We start from the raw sequence: 24,613 nt of genomic DNA on the forward strand, positions 1-24,613 counted from the left end.
CAACTTCCATTAAATGAACCAAGGGGTGCTATTGTACTTCAACTGTTGCCTGCTGAACCAGCTTTCAAATTTATTTATCAATTTTCTGTAACATCACATTTACATGACTGACTTATGACTCATTACCTATACCCATGTAGATCATTCAATAATCCAGATATAAAATGACAAAGGAATGAATGATCACGAGTAAAGACTCTTGGTCACAAGTAACCAAGGGGGGGAAAGTGTAATTGTGAAAATAGTTTTTTGCCTCATATTATTCCCTTGCCAATGCCATGAGCTCTACAAAAACCCAAGATTGCAGGCTAGCTACATTTGCAGAATATAACCCAATCAGAGCAAGATGATTTCTAGAAGGTTTTGCAAAGCTTTGAAAGGATCTTCAAGTTCATGAGATTCTATCAGATTTTGCCTTCAAATCAAATCTCTCTGAGACATTGAACTGAATCAGATGATTTCAATTGTTTCAGAGTTCAAAGAAGATTTGGGAATCAGCATATGTTCCATGTTTAAACATTGTTGCAGAATGACCTCATGGGGCCTGAATGATGTCATGGGATCCAATATTGATATGAGCCATTGAGGTTTATCTCCTTCATCAACACTGCTTATCAGAATACTTGGGGAAATATTATTTTGTTATTTGTTTCTTACTTTTCAGTTAGATTTTTTAAAATGTAGGTCTGCCTGGAAGGACAAAAGAAGGGACAGCTTTGAGTTTATTTTGCTTGGTTTGCTCTCTCTCTCTCTCTCTCTCTCTCTCTCTCTCTCTCTCTCTCTCTCTCTCTCTCTCTCTCTCATCACCTCTTCCTCAAATTCATATCATTCATTAACTACCAAATAGCTGAATAGTAAGACAATATCTATTCTTTCAGTTTTCCTAATATTGTTTTGCATTCTCTCCACCATCCCTTCAAAATATTAAACAGGACAAAAAGCCTGCTTTTCTTTTTGCCTGAGAGTGAGTATTTTCAGCAAATAAATGACTCTTAGATAAAGTGCTTGGTTTTTAGTCCATTGTGTATAATAAGAGTATTCCTTTATATAATATTGTATCATGTACAAAGAAGTCTTGATGCACTTGCTTCTCATGCATGCTTTTAAATTGTTCCATAAACAAGTGTGGCTAACCTTGACAATAAGGCACCAATAAGCTTGTAGGTTCTAAGTCCAGATGGTAAACTCTTTCTTTCTTTCTTTCTTTCTTTCTTTCTTTCTTTCTTTCTTTCTTTCTTTCTTTCTTTCTTTCTTTCTTTTTCCTTCCTTCCTTCCTTCCTTCCTTCCTTCCTTCCTTCCTTCCTTCCTTCCTTCCTTCCCTTCCCTTCCCTTCCCTTCCCTTCCCTTCCCTTCCTTTCATTCTCTGCAGTGGTTCAGTACAGTTCTATGTAGGCTATCTGCTAACAATCTAAAGACTGCTTTAGTCTTTTTTGTCTAAACCGATTGCTGCCTTAAAAGAGATACATAGAATATTTTAAAATTTGATTGTGGTGGAATTCTTGAAGCTATGTAAGTCACATTTTGGTTTTAATATCCTATATAGATTTTTGCTATTTTCATCCCATTTTCCCAAGAGTAGCAGTCACAAATATCTTAATATTTTCCCATAATACTCCATGATCAATGTTTTAAAATGTAATTAAATATTGAAACTTGAATAACTTTTATCTGATCCTTGAATCACAAATTCAAATAATATCTTGCAACTGCTCAATCTCTAATTCCAGTACAGTGATTCCACAAAATTTATTAACAAACCGTGCTTTTATTCTAGAGTGTTTTAGAAAAATAAAATAATTTATATTCTAAAGAATATGTAGAGACATAAGCAACAATCAAATGCTAAGTTTTGTGTAATAGCAAACTGGTTAATTTATCTGGGGGGAAAAAGCTATGAGACTTAAGACAACTGTAGGAAAATATAGGAGGTTTGATCTGGGGATTTACCTATACCTGATAATGTAAAACACATATTATTTTGATCTTCCTCCAGGTTTCCAGTTCATCCACATTATTTTTCATGTTTCTAAATTCATTCATATATAATTCCATATAATTGCATTTATCTTTTAAAACAAAGTGTGTGTGCATATATTAGTTTACTATGATGATAATTAAACTGTAGTCAATATAGCTACAGTTTTGTAAATAGTTCAAAAATTAACATTCTGCACTCTAATGTCTTTCTGAAAACTTTCTTAGAAAATACTTTTTCCGTTCATGATTTTAATATGACTTTTGCAAAATAAAATATCCCCGTGCCTACTAAAACCCAAAAGATAATCTGAGAGTATCGCAATTTGTTATTTATTTCAGAATCTTCTTTTTAAGAATGTGTGTGGCTGATCTCTTATTCCCATGTGTTGACATATTTTTTCCAGTTGTGATAGTGTGTATTAGAAAAGGATGTGTCAGCAATAAGATTTGTGCTGAGTTTAACAGTGCTTGGCAGAGCCATCAATTAATCTGTTTTCAGATTATCCTAATCACCCTTCCAATTCTTTCCCACTCTTTTGATATTAGCACTTCTTAACACTTCACCATTCTGCTGAAGTGTGGTTATTCATGCTTCCTGAACTTTTGACTTGAGGTCTTAGTTCAACAATGTAATCAAAATGGTCATCTATAAGTGATCCCACTGAGTTTGATTCCAATGAACTAAGGGATCCAGCCAATGAACCAGTTCCTTCAAAAGCAAAAATCTGGAGAGAATCATAAGGAGGAACATCTGGATCACAATTAGCTTCTTCTAGCTTTTGATGAATGAATTCCCGGAATATTGCACTTTCAGGACCAACTTGGAGAGATTGCCTGTAAAGGCTCTGGATTTCTGTTGTAATATTTCTTCGTGGCTTGTGTTGTCGCAGAACAGTTTGTGGTCTCAGTGCAGAAATATCAAAAGCCTCAGTGTCCTGTTCTCCACCTCCTTCATCATCATACTTGAAAATATTCTCTCTGAATATTTCTCCTTTCTCGTGAAATGCTGCTGGCTTTGTTTGGTGCTTCAAAGCCACAACTGCTAAAACAAATACTGGCAAGCAAGCAAACAAAACAGGGGAAAAAAAGATTAACAAATATTTGAGAAGTCTGCAAAGAACAAACATGCAAATCCTAGCCAACTATGTGGTTAGTTAAATTGTGTCTGTGATGGAATGAGGTCATATTTTTAGGTGTCAACTGATAATCTAAGTAATGTGCAAACAGATGTTTAGATTAAATAGTGTGACTGATGAAAATGTCTAAACATAATTGATACATTATGTTGGAGCTAGATATCCTTCTGTAGAACAGAGGAGGTTAAAATTGACTTTCCATTTCTTTTTTCCCCTTCTGACCAGCCTCCAGCGTCCACTGAAATGAGCTTTAATGAACTGTGGACAGTGGTGAATATTATGAGTTAGCTTGGGGAAGAGATGAGCAAAGAGGTCACATTGAAAAAAATCAAACCAAAGTCATTGTGGAGTGTTTTGGACAAAATCTATCTTTCTCCACCAGTTTTCAACATTTTTTCCCTTCTCTCTTCATTCCAGTGCCACAGCCACCAAGTTATTTGCCATAGGTTGGGGGTTGGGAGTTGGGAGGGGATCACTGGAGGCTGGTAAGAAAAAAGGGCAGAAGAGCTCAGATATTTCATTCATCTTATCATGTTCTGGATCCAAGCCATAATGTTGTCATCTACCAAAATAAGCAGCATGGTCTAATCCAGGGGTGTCAAAACGGGATTTCTTTGAGGGCTGGATCAGCATTGCAGTTCTCCCCTGGGGGCTGGCCTGGGGGGGTGGAGATGAGAAGGACAGCACCCTGCAGCACCCTGCCGGCCAAAAGGGACATGGGGACCTGGACACAGCCTCTGTGTCCCATTTTTGGCTTGGATGGCCACCTGAAGCCCACCCCACCCCCCACCCCCGCTGCCCTGTTGTGGCTGGCAAAATGCTGCAGAAGGCCATCCAGCCAAAAATGGGGTACAGGGAGCTGCATCCCATTTTGGCTGCCAGAGGCACTGCGGGCTGGTCCTTTGCTATTTCCAGGCCGGCCCCATGGGCCAGATTTAAGCAGATTTAAGGCCTTCAGTTTGACACCCCTGGTCTAATCAGTGAAAAGGTAGCAGAGATGTGTTTTGCATAAAACAGAAGAAAAAAAAATTACCTAATATTATGAGTAGGCAAGCCACAATAGCAACTAAAGCTTGTATGCTAATCCCCATTGAAATCAGGAATGCTCCATATCTACAGGACAAAAGGCTAACTTCTTCATTACAATCACATACAGTGACTGTTAAAGTGCTGGTGCCAGTGAGAGCAGGGATTCCATTGTCCACAATTAGTATGGGCAAGGGATAAAGAAATTGTTCAGAATGATGGAATCGACTTCTTGTAGTAAGGATCCTGGCAGTGTTATCTGTAAAATAATAATTTAAAAAAAAAACTATTTATGGACAAATCAATTTCAGTGCAAAATTCTCAAACTGAATTTAAAAGATGCAAATTTGTATTCTTGTAAATTCTACCAATATAACAAATAGTAAAAAAAAAAAAATGTAAATTATAACAAGAGGGATGTGGTGGCTCAGTGGCTAAAATGCTGAGGTTGTCGATCGAAAGGTCGGCAGTTCAGTGGTTCGAATCCCTAGTGCCGCATAACGGAGTGAGCTCCCATTACTTGTCCCAGCTTCTGCCAATCTAGCGGTTCGAAAGCACATAAAAAATGCAAGTAGAAAAATAGGGACCACCTTTGGTGGGAAGGTAACAGCGTTCTGTGCACCTTTGGCATTTAGTCATGACCACAGAGACAACTTTGGACAGTGCTGGCTCTTCGGCTTTGAAACAAAGATGAGCATCAACCCCTAGAGTCGGGAATGACTAGCACATATGTTCGAGGGGAACTTTACCTTTATAGTAAACAAAAACCTGACTTTCAGTTCTGCAGTATCTAATAGTTCTTCACTTTCTCTGGAAAGAGGGAGTTGTATAAAATATTTCTTTTTGCCACTATTGCATCATTTTCCACAATTCCTGACACTGTCATTGGTGTCCCCATTGTTTTTGATGAATACATAAAATTTCACTTTCATTTTTAAACAGATGATATCTTTGCTTAGACTGAACTTCTGAGCTTAAAATATTTTGTTTTATTACTATTTTAAAAATGTGCTTTGGAAAATGTGCTTTGGAAAATGCTTTAAACTGGACTTGAATATTATATTTATTTATGAGTAGCTGGGGTAACTTATAAAATGGCATAACACTAATAAAGCTGTGAAGACTTTCAAAGACAGTGCTTAGAGCAAAATACTCCTTCAAAGCTGCTTTGTTGAAGAACACAATTGTGTTCTGCTTCTAAAGAACAAAGTGAATCTTCTGTTCCTTTTCCATAACTTTGTCTGCCTCATTTGGCTTCTAGACATGATGGAGGAGGCCCCAAAACAACATGAAGTGCCTTGATAAATCATATTATTGCTGCACCACTGTGAAGTGAAATTTGGGCATGTACTATACATAGGTTATGAGTAATGAAATGCCTTTATGTAGGGTGCTATCATTGACAGTTAATCATGGAATACTAATCTCTGAATTTAGAGGATTTACTGGTGTGCTAATTCCTGAGTTATATATTAACTTAAAGCCCAAATCAGGGCCAGATATAAATTACAAAATACACATTTTACCCATATAATATCAATAGTCCTTTAGGAAATTGTACTTAAATATGATGGTGTGGGATTCAGGATACCTTATTTTGTTATGGGACATTTTAATCAAGTCCAAAAGTGAACAAGTCACTTCTTATTTATACCACCATGAACTTTCCAGAAGTTAACTTTCTTGATTTATTCAGTTAGCCAGAACATTTATATAATTAGCAAAGTAAATATGAGCAATGTATGCTTTGGCTGAATTAGAAATAGCTCTTCTTCTCTGCAGGCTACCTTTAGTGATCATTTTTGCTGCAATTTTTATCAGCTGTTCAACTTAGATTTTCCCCTCAGATTTTTTTTTTTTAAATTGGTATCCCCTACATTATTCTTTCTCAGTTTTCAGTATCCATATGAATGCTGCATATCACCACAGCACAGAAAAGTCATCCCCACCATGACATCAGTAGAAAGAACTAAAAAAAAGTTATATAATTATGAATTTCATTTCTTTCTACTTCATTTCATTTTAGCAAATGTAGTTTAAGCATTTATTAATATTACACCTTTGCTTCATTTTAAATCTCTTTGCTTTTCTATATACTTTTCTAGTACCACTCAGCACTTGACAGCTTTACCAAATAATAGAAAGATCTTCCTATGAAACTTTGCCATATTTAGAAAGCAACTATGAAACTATCAAATAGGTTTGTATCAGCGGTGAAATCCACTTATCTTCGCTACCCGTTCGGGAACGGGAACATGTGGGAGTATGCACGCGCTATGCATGCGTGCGCTCCTTCTGCACGTGTGCAGAACCTTCTGTGCATGCACAGATGGTAAAAAATGGGATGTAATGACATCCTGGTGGATGGGTGGAGCCTCCGGCCACCGGTGCTACCAGTTCGGTGAGCTGGATAGAACTGGCGGGGGGGAATTTCACCACTGGTTTGTGCATTTTTTAAAAAGAAGAATCTGATTTACAGATTTATAAAATAGCTCTTAAAATTCTTAAAATAAGAGCCTAATCGATTAAACTTTTCAATGATGCCAAGTATATCTCAATAACTTATTGGAGGTCCTACCAAGCACCCTATTTTCAGCCATTCTTGTGTAGATTTTTTTTCCATAAAAAGAAAGTAAATGTAACAGACCACAACTCTTTTTCCTTTATATTTGATATAACAGACAATATTGAGTTGTCATAGGCAAATAAGTTAATAGGGTATTTTATAGAGGATAGATTTAATAATCAAAATTATAATAATGAAGAGAGTTACATTTTCTGTCTGCTGCTCATATACAACATATCAAATATCATGAAAATAATATTCGTATCTTGTAAATCAGTAGTCTGATTCACAAATACCTATTTCCTTTTCAGAAAGCATTCCTTAACCCTGGGGGAAAGTTATCTCTCGAGGAGAACAAAAGTTTCCCCTGGGGGAAAGTTATCTCTCGAGGAGAGAAAAAGAGGCAATGCCAGAGGACAGAGAAATTAAAAAAGGAAGGATGAATAAAAGGATTATGTCTATACAGAGGAAAGTACAAAGGACCACAAAAATGATTTTTCAGGGGCCTATAGTTGGCTTCAGATCAAGTATTTATACTAGTGGTTATTACTTCAGCTCATGGCTAATGTAAGATTCTTTATGCAGGAAAACTATATCTCTAAACTTACTATCACTGACTTATCTGCACCCTTGCCTACTAAAAAAATAAGTCTAAGAATAAATGCTGTTTAGAAGCCAGAGATCATGTACCCAGCTTGACCAGTATCTTAAGTCATATATGACCCAGTCACAAAGACTTGGCCTCTGGTAAAAAAAAATCCCAACAACACAAGACAGAACAGATAATATTTCTTAGCTAGGAATTCCTCAAGGGATTACAATCTTATACTTTAAAGCAATGGATAACAAAACTGAACAGAGTTTATGACTTTATAGTAGAGATGACCTAGAGCTTAGAGAAAATAGTGGAAATAAATTTGGGGAATAAAAAATAGCATGCTGGTTATAACAAACTAGAGGAAAATTATTGGGAGATCTGGTACTTTCTCTTGTCACCTCTAATTCTTCCCTGGATAATTTCTTCTATGGTTGTCTGTTTTTGTTATCAATCACACTTCACAACATTTTACAACCAAAGCTCTTCGAATAACTCAAATCCGCTTGTCAATCCATAGCACCTCTGATGACCTTCTAGCCTCTGGATAATTATTTTTGGTAGTGAGAATTTACTATGATATGAACAATCTCTCAAAATAGATCACTGGACTCTCGAAGTCCATTTTTAAATGTCTCATTTAAACATTGAGGTTTATTAGCAAAAGATCCACCATTATTACCATTATTAACAAAAGATTCCCATTAAGACATCCCACATCTCCTATGGACTACCACAACAGTCATACCCACTGTGGGGCAAAACAGTGTTCAAGATAAGGATGTCCATATAAAGATGTCCACAACCAGCAGCAGTGTCACTGCCAAGGACATATGCATGGCAATAGTGACCTCCAAAGACAAAGAGGAAGAGTGGCTGTCAGTTGTCAGGCCTCATAATCTGGAGATGAATTAGGCCCACATATTACATGCAATGAAGCAGGCACAGAGGAAATGGAAGCGAGCCCCTTGGAAACAGGTGAGTAGGGTACTTAGTTGAGTGTTGCCATGTTACCCAGCAGGGAATACAGCTGAGGAACAAGAGCAGGACTATAACAGTGTTCTGGATGACCAAGTAAATGGGAAAGAGAGGTTGCCAAGTAGCCAAGAGACACTACTCAGTGACAATTCCTGCAATTGGCACACAGCAAAGAGAAGTTTTCAAAGTGCATGGAGAAGGGATCTTTAATAGCTCTCAGGAGTCTATGGACATTCTCAATGAAAAGATGGTCGTCCCAAAGGTATTTTCCAAAAGGCAATTGGACTTTTTTTTTTCCTTTGAGGAGATGTATCTCTGGCTGTGATTCTGAGCCATGGCAGCTGCTGATGTCAACAGGGGTGGGGGGGGGGAACCCAGAGTAGTGGTGCCCTTGGAGGCCATTTTTCAAAGTAAGCAAAGTAAGCAAAGTAAGCAAAGTAAGCAAGTAAGTAAACACTCCTTTGATATGAAAGTTCTGTTTCTAGTCTAATAATGAAAAAGAAATGAATTAAAATATCTCAAAACCACATTTAATACCTACTTTCATTATCTTCAAGTTCAAAACTGGAACCGTTTTTGCTCTCTTCCATCAAATAGAATGAAAAATTATGGTTTTCCATAGCATCATCTTTATCTACTGCACTGATTGTTTGGATGAGCTGGAAACAAAAATCAATAAACAACGTGTTTAGTGCCAAACATTATTGCTTGGCTTTTAATGCAATGGGTCACAACTGCAGGCAATATATTCTATTCAATTAACAAAGTTACAATTGGGTTTGTCTCCAAAAGGCAGAGAATGTTTTAAACTGCTGCTACAAACTGACATTATTTAATTCAATCTTTTTTAAGGGTGTTGATTTTTTTTTTAAATGCCCTAAAATTATGCCGCTTGATTTTCTATTGATTGGAAGGAGATAAGCAGTAAATTCTTGAAGTAATGCAAATTACTTTTAGAATAGCAATGCAAAGGTTAACTAAAGTTTCCATAAGCAACAAAGAGGAACAGGAAAAGGAAATGAATAAAGTATTCTACCTTTTGTTTTTTAAGATGAAAAGTATAACTTTCTATGTTTGAACAAATCCTTCAATACCTATTTCCTTCCTGCACACAAACCTCATTGGCATAACTTAAATGATGTATTATGGTAGTTGTGACCCAAAGATTGTGACAGGTTCATGTGCTGAATTGTTGATTCTTTGAGATTGTAACAGATTGAATATGGGAACACTCAGTTATGCTTTCAAAGAAGGAAAATAATCCCCACTGACAAACATATCAAACTAAATTGCCATTTGTAAGAAAAAGTAAAAATTAGCATGTTTTCATTAAAAAAGGGGTAAGTTTCACATCTCATAAACAAGTCATGTTACAAATGCCATAATAACCCATCATTTCCATTGCAGAAAAAAAAATCTGCTACTATTGTCAGTAGAAGTTGTTTACCACCTCACATACTATTTTGAAAACACTCTTTATTTCCCATTTCAATTCAATTTTATAAAGCACCCCTTAATAATTAACCAGTTGGCATTAGAAAATCTAATTTGACTAAAACCAGATAATGTATGCATATTTCCATTAAGGTTTTAAAATTGTTTTCCCACTTTTTTCCTTAAAAAGGAGCAATACCTTGACTTTGTCATCATAATATTTAAGAAGTGCACATTTCTTGTTACGCCTGACATAAAAGAAATATTATGATTGCATCAGTAACATACATTTAATTCACCCATCACTCATGGAAAAATGTGCGTTGGAATAGCATATTTTGGAAACCCAGGCATTTAAGTATTAGTATGTTATATTGTGCCTTGGGGCTGAATCAACAAATTTCAATTAGACTACTATATGAATGAAATTATTGATTCAGCTTACCAGGATTGCAATAGGTGGCAGTCCGACTTTCCTGTCTCAGCATTCCTCTTATGGACTTTCTAAGGATCATTTCCTGTTGCTATAATTGCATGAATAACAGAGTTGGAAGGGACTTTGGAGGTCTTCTAGTCCAACCCTATACCACTTCAGATAAATGGTTGTCTAATCTCTTCTTAAAAATGTCCAGTGTTGGAGCACCACAACTTCTGGAGGCAAGTCATTCCAAATATTACCCTGTTTTCCCCAAAATAAGACATCCCCTGATAATAAGCCCAATCGGGCTTTTGAGTGCATGGCAATAAGGCCAAGTGCTTATTTCAGGGTTCAAAAATCTTATGTTTTAACTATCAGGAAAATTCTCCTAAATTCCAGGTTGCTTCTCTCCTTGATTAGTTTCCATCCATTACTCTACTTTAAAGATGTGAAAAAAGAAACATTTTACACACAATATAGGTTTTATGGTTGCTGCATGTTTTCCATACTTTTTCTTCTTTTGATATATTCCTATACCAGCAAGTAATCTACCTCATACACTGAGAAACAAACACCAATTTCTCAGGGTTAAATAATGATGATGTAGATGTGCTAATCTTTTCTATGTGCTCACGTTTTCTTAGTGTTTTACCTATGAACATATAGATAGCTATAGACAATAAATGTCAGGCATTCAACTGTTTTGTCTCCTATATTTTAACTAATCCTAGGAAAGCTTCATCTCATAAAGCAAGATACAATTAAATTAAAACATGCATCAAGTATTTATTTGTCTATTTGGTATGTGTGTGTATAGATAAAACATTTGGGGCAGAATCCAGCAAAATCAATAGGTTACTAAAAATATGAATTCTGATGTTGTGGCTGAATTAAAAGTGGAAAAATAATCTAGAGAAGTACATAGTAAGATATTTTTGGCACTTTCTTAGTTTTTTAAAGCAAAAGTAGAGCCATAGTTTACTGGATGAATATATAATTTCCATTCAAAATACCCCAGATTCAATTTCTGGCATCTCCAAACTGAGCTGGGGAAAAAAAAAAAATCTCTTCCCAGCAACCTTGGAGAACAGCTGCCAGCCATTAACTACCTAGGATTAGATGGACCATTGGCAGCTTTCCATGCTCCTAATTTGGCATCTAACAGCCAAAGGAGGAGGGAATTGCTTAGTAAACAGCTGGATTTCCTTGCATTTTTCCCCAGATTTAAAGCTTCTACTGGCAATATAAGAAGAAAAAGAAAATTGTCTATTTTCTAATTCAAAGTAGCTAATGATACTGAATAAATAATGACACCACTGGGTTTGAGTCGGGAAATTGGTGATGAAAGAAGGTTAATTCCCCATTTTGCAGACTGAACTGGTCTATAGTCTTGGATATTCCACATTGTGTTCAGTTTGGTCTTAGATTAATTACTTAAATGTAGCAAATGATTGGATTTTCCATAGACTGAATTTTAAAAACAACCGTAGTGCACTAATTATGTTTGAATCAAGGTTTAGAATGAAAAAGTAATATAGTTAGACTATATTTTGGAAATCCAGCATCTGCAGTTGGCTTATTGATTGTAATCTAATTGCTAAGAACTGTGTTGTAACAAGCCTCATTAATCTGAAAACTGAAATTATCTACAAGGCAGTGAAAAAGACAACTGGGTACCTGCCTAACATTTGCTTAAATGGACTATGTGTTTGAAATAGTAATTTAACACTCTGAGAAAGCTATTCCTATTGATGCCGGCTAGACACATTTTCCCGCATTTATTTCTACATGTTGTCATTCAATCTGATAAAAGGCAATTTGCATTCAACATTGTTTTGAGAGAGTAGAGAAATTTGGAAACACTTTATGGTTAGAGTAGAATTTTGCACTGATTTAGCAAGGAGATGGCTCTGTATCTGTTGTCCTTTATTTTGTCCTTGTATCTTCATCAATTTACATCAGCCTCTATTCTTCTCACACTTCCAGTAAATCCTAAAGGAAGTTATCATGGTGGAAGAGCAATGATTAGGCTGTTTCAGTAATGATATTCTCAGACAAATTTGGAGAAATTTTCCCCCCAATATCTTTTCCCAGATTTGGAAAAGAGTTTGGACAGGATGATTGGCCTATCTTTAATATCTACTATGGCAAAAAGCAAATAGATGCATCATGCAGGTACTTAGGAGAATGATGAAAGAGCCACATTTTAAAAATATGTGATCAGAATCATTTTTAACTGCCAGAAAAGAAAGAATGTTCTATTCTGTGTGGGCACTTGATTCGGCAAGGTAGGATAATGGAATCTCACCAGTTGACCTAGACTTAAACGGTTATTGTTTATAATATTTAGGATATTTTTTGAAAAGGAGCTTATGTCAAGTCAACAGGCCTTGTTTTTATTATAATTGCTGATTTATGTTAAGTGCTAGGTAAATAAGTGTTGTTTTACCATTTCTAACCGAAAGTGCACACTTTCACCCACTTTACAATACATTAAATTGAGTAAATTGCCATATTAAATTCAATCCACAGATGATCCTCAAATTACAGGGATTTGTGTCAAATTAAATGTGGAAAGACACAGATAAATTCAATGTTTTGTGTTCAGCTGGATCTGATTCTTGCGTTTGAACAAACAAAAATCATATCTGCAAGGCATAACATTAGTCACCAGAATGTTTTCAAAGTGATTTGGGAAAACAGTTTTCTCATTTCTGTAGAAAATGCACAAATGATGGGTAAATATGATTTTTTTTTGTACAAAAATATGTACAAAATAATATATATTGGGTAAACATATGTCAATGTAAAATACATTTTGTAAATTTTTCATTTTTTAAGCAATTTACTGAAAATAAATAATGTAAAACTAACATGGGCTAGTTTTATAGTGATTTGTATATCCTAATTCTATTATGAGCAGGAACAAAATTGGAAGCAATATTAATACAAAAAAATAAAAATTGCAATATGCCCTATCCTCTTATAGTAAGGTCAATTGTAAAGTACTTCTTCCTGTTACAATAGCTAAACAGGAAATATTTTCAAGCTTTTGCTTTTCACATTATTTTTCTACTGAGAGATTTGAAGCAGAACATTCCAATCCTTTTTTCTGTATAGTTCCAGGTCATCATAATTCTAACACAGTCCAATTCTTTCCTTTGTAATACCTTAGACCAATTTGGTCCCCTTTTATATTGTTTGATAAATTGCTGCCATTCTGGCATACTTGTTGGAAAGGAAGCATTTTTGAAGGCAATAGAATTTATCTGCAAACTGAAGCCCTTCTGTAGATGTGGTGACCTACCTGCCCTACTATTTCAGGTGTGACATTATGCAGCGGAATAAGAAGTGTGACTGCTTGGTGCTTCATGTTCCTCATGCTATGACATCCAAAGGGCATCTTTCCATCTCCTTTAACAGAAATATATTAACTTTTCTTCTTTTTGATACAAGGAACAAAAAATCAAGGGCAATTGCAAAGTTTAATTAGTGTAGCTAGTGCTTGGCCACCTACCACTGACAGCAAAAGATTTATGCCTTCAATGCAGAGCTATCATTAATCAATTTAGTGCATCTATAAAATTCTTTTAATCCTAGGTCGTAGAGTTGCCAGGTGTCCACTATTTGAGCGGACAGTCCGCTTTTTTCACATTATGTTCACTATTTTTTTTTCACAAAATAGTGGGCATTTTTTTTATTCAAAAGCTTTATGATGAAATGGTACGTAATCTAAAGCTGTACAGTCTAAGAGAATAAGGATAGGAGAATCGCATTTTGTCTTTTTTTTCATAAGTTAGAATGAGACAAAGATCGAATATCCATTGAACTCGATTCTCCGAAAAAATTAATGATGAGATTAAAATAAAAATATATTATAAAATTATGTACAGTTCACATTTTTAAAATGTATTGTAGCTTGTGTCGACTGATCTAAAATGGCATCGAGTGATGAGAGTGACAGCGGCAAGATTTCGAATTCTTTAAAATGAAAGAGAGGAGTGTGCAAATACACCAAAGACTGGGAAGCTACTTTTGCATGGATTACCAACAACGAAACCGACAGAACAAATATGACAGCCTACTGTAAATTGTTTGTAAGAAAATATATAATTTAATTGTAATTTTTTTTAATTTTTTTACCAGTTAACCCCCCCCCCTGCTTGTCCGCTATTTTTTGGAAGCAGACCTGGCAACCCTACAGGTGAGTTTTGATACTCAAGTTTATCTTCAGCTAAGCCATATCAGAATTTGATACTTGTATTGTGATATCTGGCTCAGTCCTTCAAACATCACGTGCAATGTAATGGACAATCTGTTCTGTGACTCCCCCCCCCAGCCCCATAGATGGTACTTTGCCACAAATTATGTTCATGAGTTTGTTTGGGTTTTTTTGATGCACTAGAGCAGTGATCTCTAACCTTTTTGCCATTGTGTGCCAGGAGAGGGGAGGCGGGGGAGGTCCACATGCACGGAGGCCCACACCGATAATTCTATGCGCCTTGCCCTGTGCATGCGTGTGCAACCTCCCTCCCCCCCACTCCTGGCACTCAATGGCCCGGTAGGCCCGTTTTTCTTCTTACCTGGTTCCAGATCCTCTCTATTTATCTGGGAAGGATGAAAACAGCCCATTTCCCAACTCCCAGTGGGGCCTCTCTAGGAATCTCTGGAGGCTGGGGACAGCAAAAAACATCACTTCCTGTCCCACTGGGAGTTGGGAAATGAGCCATTTCAGGCCTTTGGAGGGTCTCCGAGGGAGTGAGAAAGGCTGTTTTCGTCCTCCACAGATGCATAGAGAGGATCTGGAGCCAGGTAAGAAAGAAAAACGGGCCTTCCCCATGCCCCCACCCCAGGCCCTCCGGAGGCAGGAAACAGCCTGTTTTCCTACTTCTGGTGGGCCCAGAAGACCCGAAAATCAGCTCATGCCAGAGCTGAGCTGGCATGCCCACTGATATGGCTACGTGCGCCACCTGTGGCACACGTGCTATAGGTTTGCCATCACGGCAATAGAATAATGTTTCTGAATCTTGGAAATATTAAGATGTCTGGCTGGGGAATTCTGGGAGTTGAAGTCCCCACATCTAAAACTTGCTAAAGTTGAGAAACACTTTGCTAGAGTTCTGTATCTTCCAGGACAGTGACCAAAATGTAGAAAATGAGTTGGAATACTGATCTCCTATCTTCTCCTTTGACCTTTAACACGGGGCAAGAAAATTGTAGAAAGAAAATGTATAGTTGTTTACTCCCCTTGACCATTCTTCATCAATTCATGCAATAGAACAGCAGTAGAAAGTAAAAGGCAATTTAGCAGTTTTGTCAAAACCACTGAAAGTCTAGCACTTTGCACATTGATCAAGATACCGTAACATGCATACACAAAAGAGGTGTTGTTTTGCTCATATTGCTATAGCAATCTTCTTAGCCTTTTTGGCTCTGTTCTTGCTAATGTCAGTCATACATGTATGTATACAACACATATATTGTCCCATATTGTCCCATCCTATTTTGAAGATCTATACAGGAATCTGTAAAACTAAAATTATGGACTCATGGGGAGATTGATCTATTCACACAAAACAGATGATATTCTTGCTCAGCTGCTAAACTATGCATCCAGTTACTGGCTTTTTTTTTTTTTTTTTGAAGGAATCTAAGATAGCAAGGGAATCTTCCCTCATAGTTAGTATGCTCCCATTAGACAATGGCATTGCCTGCTTATAACTAATGCACAATGCAGAGATCAACATGTGTTGATCATATTTTCATGATAATGATGATTCATATGTCAGACATCATGGTGCAGTTGCATTATCATATAATTTATTGAATGGTATGATGATACACATATTCTTGTTTTGATGCTATCAGACCCTCCCAGGTAAACCCAGTTTTTTTTAAAAAAGAATTAATTTTTCTTAATCATATGATGCCATGATTGTGAGTGGTGCAGTGGCCTAGAGGTAGAGCTCTTGCCTCACAATCAGGAGGCTGTGAGTTTGATCCTAGGTAGTGGCAGATATTTTTCTCTCTGGGCACAATGAGTAACTATCTGCTGCAAACTCTGCATTGGTGACAGGAAGGGCATCTGGCCAGTAAACACTCAGCTCCATTCAGTTGCCCCGACTCAACCCCAATGCAAGGGATAACGGGATCATTAAAAGACAAAAATAAATAAATGATGCTATGATTGTATCAACTGAAGACACAGATACACAGAAATAAAGCTTTGCTGAAGGCAACAGTACATCAAAGAGTGAAGATTTCTATTGCCCAAGTAATGTAATTTAATATTTCAAGTGGAGTAGGGAATGATGCATTGTTTTGATTCTTAAAAGTATTAAGATTCTAAGAATACCTCTACTCTGCAGGTTTATTAGTCTTGTGTAGAACCAAGAACCAATCAAATTCTGGCCATAAGTGATGATAGATGCCTTAGCCAGTTGGTGCTCAGTTTTGGCCAGGAAATGAAAACTAAAACTAAATGAAATTGAGATTATTCTGCACATACATTTGATCTGATTTGATTAAATCGCAGGAAATGATTCCGTAACCCTAAATTGGAGATAGAGGACAATGTAGATCAGGACATCTCTTGGGACTCCTCAATACTGTTTTATTTTATTTTCAGTTCTATGCCAACTTTATAACAGTGAAGGATAAAACATAGAGAGAGGTAAAGGAAAACTAAGCAGGGGATAAAAATCACTTATTTTTTGTAGGTAACACTTCATTTTTAATCCTAGCATACAACCATTCTGTAAAGACAAACAGAACAATATACGGCTATCAAGATACAAGTAACCTGAGGTCAGAACAAAGCCGCTCTTTGCATTTCTGATGTAGAAGTAAAAAGAATAATATTATAACTAGATAAGTCATCAGTGACAGCTGGAAGAGTTTACTTCAGATTCATGCATGAACAAAAAATTCTTACAAGATTTCCTATAAGTAGAAGAAAGAAACATTGGCAGATCTCAGGAGAATTTTAATACTTTTTATGAAATAATGTTAGTCTTACCTGTCCAGCTCTTGAATTCTCACACACATACGTCTCATAGTATTCTGCAAATTCTGGTGCATATTCATTTGCATCAAGAACTTTAATATAAACATTTACTTCTGACATTTGTTTTGGGTTTGCTAAATCACAAGAAAACAAAAATAAAAAACCAAAACAGAATGGAAAGTCAAGAGCTTTTTCTTTACTGTTATAAGTTCTCTCTCTTTCTCTACCTCTTCAAAAATCCTTTCTAAGGAACATTGTGAGGTTCAGTTTAGATTTTAATAAAAAGTATTATATACAAGATTATATTCCACATTAATATATGACACAATAAAATCACAATAAAACAATAAAGAGTTTTGCATGTTATCTTTTGTGTATCATGTTATAAAAAAATCTTCAATAATGATAATATAAGAAATGATTCATAAATGATCTAATACAACCTTGGCAACCACAAATATTAATTCAGGAATATTCTGTTTTAGATTATTGCTATAATATATATTATAGAAATTAAACAGCAAATAAAAAAGTTCATATTCCTTCATGCGTTCAAAAGTTGAGGGAGGGAGGGAGGGAGGGAGGGAGGGAGGGAAGGAAGGAAGGAAGGAAGGAAGGAAGGAAGGAAGGAAGGAAGGAAGGAAGGAAGGAAGGAAGGAAGTTGGTTGGTTTTGTAAATAATTGAGTGAATATATGTTAAATTCAAATACTTTTGCACAGATGGGTCTTTGCTTAAGGCATTCAGAAAAGCACTATATAACAGTGAATTGCCCTATATTTAAATTAGCTTAATTATCAAGATGATTTGTGAGCTGTAAGCTAGACAAATGTGTAAAGCCACACTTTTTCCTTAATTACTTAAGTGAATTAAAGCACAATATGGTACAATTTGCTCTGTTATATACTCAACTGAATTCAGTGGAGCTAGAAAGTAGGCCTTTCTTATTGCAAGAAAGTATTCAAAAATTGCAGCCGTTACCTTCTACTTTCTAAGACACCTTTCTATTAGTGAATGATTAAATAAATAGTAAAGTAAAAGATTATTCACTAAAAAGAAAGGTGAAAGAGTTTCTGGAAATAATTTCAACAGCTGTCTGTGAGAATTTTCCATTGTGCCAATGTGCTATAAATGCATACAATATTATCAGAAATTTGGATAAATAATTTCTTTTGACTATTTATGTAGCATAACATGGAAGCTAATGTGATATCATGCAGAAGGATTGTGTAGTAAATCTGATATTGTTTTAAACAAAATATTTTAGGGTATTTGTTACAGCATTTCTTATTCTGTCACTGGTTGGTAAGGCAACTAATATGCAATTAATCTGGTTTATTTTTAAGAACTGGAATATAGGATTACTAAAATTAATTCACCTTTTATTGGTAAATCTCTGCAATAAAGAGGTATGAAATGCAATTTCCAAATATAATACACATTTAATATTTGAATATATGTTTATTCCTCCCCTACCCATCCCACCAAAGTTATGTTTTACATTTGCATCTTTGTTTTTCTTTCTTTCTTTTCAGTTAAAGTTGATTTACAATCAATTATAAGCAATACAGTTAATTTATAATATATAGATAAAGACAAAGTGTGGTACAATTATAGCAATTATTTTTCTCACTCGAAAAAATTTACTTCCCAGATGATTAAGCAACTCAGGTACTACATGGATACTTATAAGCATCAGGGCATTTGTTTGGGGCAAATGTATTGTAATTTTGTTTTCAGCATGTATACTTGGAATTTTGAATAGATAATTCAAACTACTGATTCTGTGGGCGTGGCTTGATGGGTCTGGTTTAGCTTGGTGGGTGTGGCTTGGTGGGTGTGGCAGGGGAAGGATACTGCAAAATCTCCATTCTCACCGGTTCTCTGAACTACTCAAAATTTCCACTGCCGGTTCTCCGAACTGCTCAAAATTTCCGCTACCGATTCTCCAGAACCTGTCAGAACCTGCTGGATTTCACCTCTGGTTTAGGTTTACATATCATTTCTGCCCTTAGTTCTGGACTTAGCTGCCATTTTTGAAATACATTAACAAGCAACTCCCCTATTCTTTCTTGGATGTTTACTACACATCTATCTTTCCTTCTATTACTCTCCTTGCCTCTCCCATTTTTAATGTGATCCAAAAATACCATAATTCTAAACTAGAACCTCTGAATTAATTTTAGGTCATTCTTTGATCAAACTGATTCTGATATTTGATTTTCACATTTTCACAATATGTAATCCCTTTCAAAAGTACTCATATGAAGTAAGCATCACACATGCGCTAATAAATGGAAATTTGTATTTCTTCCCACTGTACCAGCATCAGGTAAACTAACTACAACAGACTATTTCTTTATATTCATTCTACAGAAATATTTTATTTTAATTTTAGCTGCTGGATTTACTGGCTGTCATTCAATTCACTTACTTTTGTCTCGTCTATGAAGATTCTCGGTCATCCAGGTCATGGTTGTCCCAAAGGTGCTTTTTTCAAATGGCAACTGGACTTAATTTTTGGCTTGAAGACGTTTCGCTTCTTATCCAAGAAGCTTCTTTGGTTCAAAATTGAAGAAATTTCTTCGATAAGAAATGAAATGTCTTCAAACCAAAAACAAAGTCCAGTTGCCATTTTTAAAAAAGCACTTTTGGGATTACTTTTGTCTTATTTTCTTTAAAAAAAATAGTTTTTTTAAATTATCTTAATTGTTTACCTCTTTGGAACAGTGCACATTCATCAGCATAGCAAGATATAAGTGCTTATTTAAATAAATAATTAGTAGAATTATAGTTAGATAGTTTTGACTTTTTTATAATTATTAAGAATATTTTATGATTAAAGTTCTTTTGCTATGTTTTTGTGATTTTTAAAAAAGCAAAAAAATCTAAGAATATGAATGAAAATAGTCACATAATGCCTTGACGTTGTGCATATAAAATCCACTATTTTAGCACATTTAAAATGCTGTATCCACCCAGCTGGGATTCTGAAAAAAAAATAATGGAAATGAGTTCTCCTTTTATTTGGCTGAAGTGTTTGTGTTATCCTTTTAATGAAAAACCATACAGCTTGTCCTAGTGAAGAACCAATCTTAAGATAGATAAAACTGTCCCTTTATGATTTGCATTTTACCTTTTTATTATGAGGAACTAAGAATTTAGCAGAGACTGTTTAGTTCTAATTCTAATTCTAGTTCTAAGTATTTTTTTAAAAAAAACAAGCAAGAAATAACATCTGAAAGGCAAGGTGACTTACAAAGAAATGCATAGATTAAGCAACTTGCAATTTGCATTGGAATTTAAGGTAACACCAACAGAATTTTTATTTTCTTGCTATTTATCTATTGTTATGCATTGACCAGAGTCTCCTTGGGTGAGATGAGTGGCTATGTAAATTTGATTAACAAATAAATATAGTTGGAATTGAAAAGCGTTGGCTATATATAGTTAAAGAAAATACAACTATAAAAACCTATAGATATCCTAACAAAAATGCAACCCATAATTGAAGAATATAAAAATACCTCCCTCAACAAGAATGCTATCTAGACATATCTCCAGTTCATAGGAGGCCCAAGCCTGGTCACATAACCAATTCTTAAGAAACTTTCAGAATATCAAAAGGGATGGAGCTATAAGTCTAACTGAGGGAATGTGCCCTCAGTTTCATTGCCCTCACTAATAAAGAATAAAGTGAAATTAATTTTATTAATTCATAAACTAATAAAGAAGTCTGTGAAATTAACCACAGTCTAATATAATATAAGCTCTTGTATCAAGAGGACAATTTCATATCCTGCAATGTGCCTTAAAATGTTAATTATTTCCATTATACAGGTAGTCCTTGACTTACAACAATTTATTTAGTGACCATTTGAAGTTACAATGTCATTGAAAAAAAATGACTTCTGACCATTTTCCACACTAATGACTGTTGCAGCATGCACTTGGTCACGTGATTTACATTCGACAACTGCTTGACAACTGGTTATGGCGGTTGCAGTGTCCTGAGGTCATGTGATCATCTTTTGTGACCTTCTGACAAGCGAAGTCAATGGGGAAGCCAGATTCACTTAACAATTGTGTTACTAATTTAACAACTGCAGTGATTCACTTGCCACAAATGTGGCAAGAAAAGTCATAAAATGGGGCAAAACTCACTTAACAAATTCCCACTTAGCAACCTAAATTCTGGGCTCAATTGTGGTTGTACATCAAGGACTAACTGTATTACATTTTTTTTTCCTTTTAAATGTGCTATTTTGATCGAAGAAAAGAAAATTTTAGATTTAACCCTAACAAACACATCCCTTTTCTTAGTGTTACCTTTTGAAACAAGCAACAAAGAAACAGGAAATTCTCAACCGCAAAAGATGAACCCTTTGGAAAATAATTACTATAAAAAGATATTGGCATCAGAGATATCTGCAGGGGTAGTTAAGTAAGTCAAGTTGATGATGGTAAATGCATGAGCCAAGTTCTAGTCCCTTTTTACAAGCATCATAGTAAGGTGGGTTTGGATTTCACCATCAGAGCTGCCATCTTGACTTTTTGACATCCTTTCCTGCAGATGCCCCTGCATGATGCACATTTGGGACAAGTACCTTAAATCTCCTACTCACTTGATTCTATGGCAGTAACAGTTAGATTGTGCCAAATCTGTTTCTCTCGGTCCAGAGGTCCAGTTATACTAATTGTTCCATTGTGGGCATTAATACTGAAAAACGTCTTTAAATACTTGCGATGGGCAATAGAATATCTACACACGAAAGAGAAGGGGAAAAAGAGAAGAAAGAGGAAGAGTGAGTTTCTGAGACCTGGAATATAAAAATTTCTTCATAAAGAAGGATGTATAAACTATTGTCAGTGAAGGAAACAGAATTGTGTAGCCATGAATATGGATATGTGTGCTTTGGCTATTCAGAAATCATGAAAAATGAACAGTGATAAACATTTAAAATTCACTGCTGCCAAGATCAAAGCCCCTCTTTTTATGCGCTGAAATATGTTCATACCTGTATTAGACTGAAGCAAATCTAAAATGCATTATTCATTCTTCTTTCACAGACAGGCTCCCAGCAGGTGAAGGACTCGATTAAAAAGAGACAGTGAAGTGCCACTTGTGAAGTGACTCACACTGGCAACTAAGTTGGGCTACAGCAGTGCATTTTTATTGTGGCTGCTTTGAAACAATGTCAAAGGGAAGAAAAATACTAAGAGGAGAAAGGCAAAAGAACAACTACCACTTCCATTAAACATAAAGGATAGAAAACCCTTGGAACAGGGAGAACAAAACCGATAGATTTATTTTCATAGACTTAGTGACCCATTTATTTTGCTTAGTTTAGCTTTCCTTCCTTCCCTACCTTCTCAGAGCAGGAAACTTTATGAAAGTTTCCTTTTTCTGAATCCCAATGAAGCAAGGGATACAGTGCAAGCAGGAGATTTATCTATAATCTCCATTCTAATAAAATAACTACATGTCTTATATATCAGATATACCGCACCCAAAGACCTACGGCAACGATCTTGGGGAGTAATCTTCAATGGCATTAAAAACCATATAATACTATTATTTTCAGTCCTATCTATATCCAGGCATATCTTAGGATTTGTGGTGTACCTGATTGGACTATCAATATCATCTGGATCTCTGGCACTCACAGATCCCACAAATGAGCCATTCAAGTTGTCTTCAGCAACCTCCATGAAGAATTCCTCTAATACAAAAACTGGAGGTTCATCAGCATCCTTCACTATGATCCTGAGAATAGTTTCATCTTCAAACTTAGCGTCGTTTTCAAGGAAGCGCTTTTCAACATGCCGGTTAATGCCTTTCACATTTATTTTGTATGCCCTTTGGCTTTCATAATCAACTGTCTATAAAAAAAAAAAGAAGAAGAAAAATCTGATACTGAGAAATTGACAACAATAAGCAGGTAATTGAGAAACATTGTTTCAGTTTCACAGGGAATGTTTTCAAAATAGGCATGTTATCTATTTCATTTTTCTCCCTTGAGGGGAAGAAAATGTTAGTGTAATCCTCATGTGCATACTTTTTACAATTACCTTACTTACTAGTTGGTTTTTGGTAGTATAAGTTATTGTGTGGTGTTTCATCCTGTCCAGTGATCTGACACCTTCCCTGGGTTTCCAATCCAAGGGAAATAGAATCATTATGAACAAATCCCTCCAATGTTTCCCAGCCAGGAAGCATGGGGAGATAAGGAAGAAGCAGAATTGTGGAGAGAGGTTGAGTCTGGAATGGAATGCAACAGCCACATCCATCTTGCCACGGTCAACTTTCAGACACCATCTTGCCACAGCCAACTCACTGTGGCCATCTCTCTGTGGCCAACCCAATATGGCTATCTCAATGTGACCATCTCGCCACAGCCAATGCACTGTAGATAACTTGCTGTAGGACAATTCCATGCAGGATAACTCAGCACAATAAATGTTGTCTGCCACTGATTCTTCAACATTATTTCCATTGACAAAAAATGGAAATAATGTAGAAGAAACAGTGGCAGATAACATTTATTGCATTGAGTTGTGCTTTGTGGATTGTCCTGTGGCAAGTTAGCCACAGTGAGTTGGCCACAGCAAGTTGGCCATGGTGAGATGATCACAGTGAGTTATCCTAGACCCCTTCTGGGGGGAGACAGCAGAACACATAGTCTTTGCAATGAACAGGTATGATTACTCCATAAAAACAGAAGCAGCATTGGTTGCTTCCCTTTACTGCCATTTCATCCTGGGCTGCTGGATTGGGTCATTATGTTCTGTGCTGATTTCATTTACCTTTCTTCCAGTTGATCTAATGGTGGTCTGTAAAAATTACTCTTGTTACTCTTGGTCATTGTTTCTTACTCTTTTTCTCCAGCATATCTTTGCCCATCCTTGAACTTCCTACCTGGCATCCATTTGCTTTCCACCCATTCTGTGTCCACTGTACCGCAACCTTTTTAAGTACTTCAGTAGCAACACAGGCAGTTCGGAAGGAAGTTGTACAATTGCAATGAATGCTATTCCTTTACTTCTAAGAATCTGGACCATCAGTTTTCTGTTTCCCCAAAGTTTCTATGGGCCTACAGTGGAATGAAGGAATAATCTGTGTCTTTTGGATTGATACAATAAGGTGAGTAATGAGTGGGAACACTAGAGAATATATGAAGGGAGTGTAAAAGTATGCATGTGTGGAAACATTTTGGAAAGCAAAGGAAAAGAATGGGGGCTATTGAGAAGAAAACAGTTCCTTAAAAAAAAAAAGAAAAGGTAGACCTTGGGAGATCCGCTCAATAGAGGCCATCCGTTAAGGCAGTGGTGGGATTCAGCCAGTTCACACCACTTCGGGAGAACTGGTTGTTAACTTTCTGAGCAGTTTGGCAAACTGGTTGTTGGAAAAAATCATTAGGGCCAGGGGTGGGTTCCACTTACCTTTACTACCGGTTCGCAGTGGGATCTCACACTTCT

The 24,613-nt window shown here is 36.0% G+C and overlaps 1 protein-coding gene across 1 annotated transcript in view; it reads right to left on the minus strand.

The window, feature by feature from the left end:
- Nucleotides 1-2,390: 2,390 nt before the first annotated feature.
- LOC139315910 (cadherin-19-like) overlaps nt 2,391-24,613 on the minus strand; it is a 68,981-nt gene continuing 46,758 nt past the window's right edge. Inside the window, exons 7-12 of the mRNA XM_070942412.1 lie at nt 22,761-23,017; nt 21,760-21,896; nt 17,149-17,270; nt 8,820-8,937; nt 4,147-4,398; nt 2,391-3,031 (exon numbers count right to left, since the gene is read on the minus strand). Coding sequence (XP_070798513.1) covers nt 2,538-3,031; nt 4,147-4,398; nt 8,820-8,937; nt 17,149-17,270; nt 21,760-21,896; nt 22,761-23,017 — 1,380 coding nt within the window. The 3' untranslated portion in view covers nt 2,391-2,537. The remainder of the gene's footprint in view (nt 3,032-4,146; nt 4,399-8,819; nt 8,938-17,148; nt 17,271-21,759; nt 21,897-22,760; nt 23,018-24,613) is intronic.

The sequence above is a fragment of the Pituophis catenifer genome, unplaced genomic scaffold, assembly GCF_029215685.1.
Source record: "Pituophis catenifer annectens isolate HBS135680 unplaced genomic scaffold, rPitCat1.0.hap2 SCAF_3, whole genome shotgun sequence".
NCBI classification, from domain to species: domain Eukaryota; kingdom Metazoa; phylum Chordata; class Lepidosauria; order Squamata; family Colubridae; genus Pituophis; species Pituophis catenifer.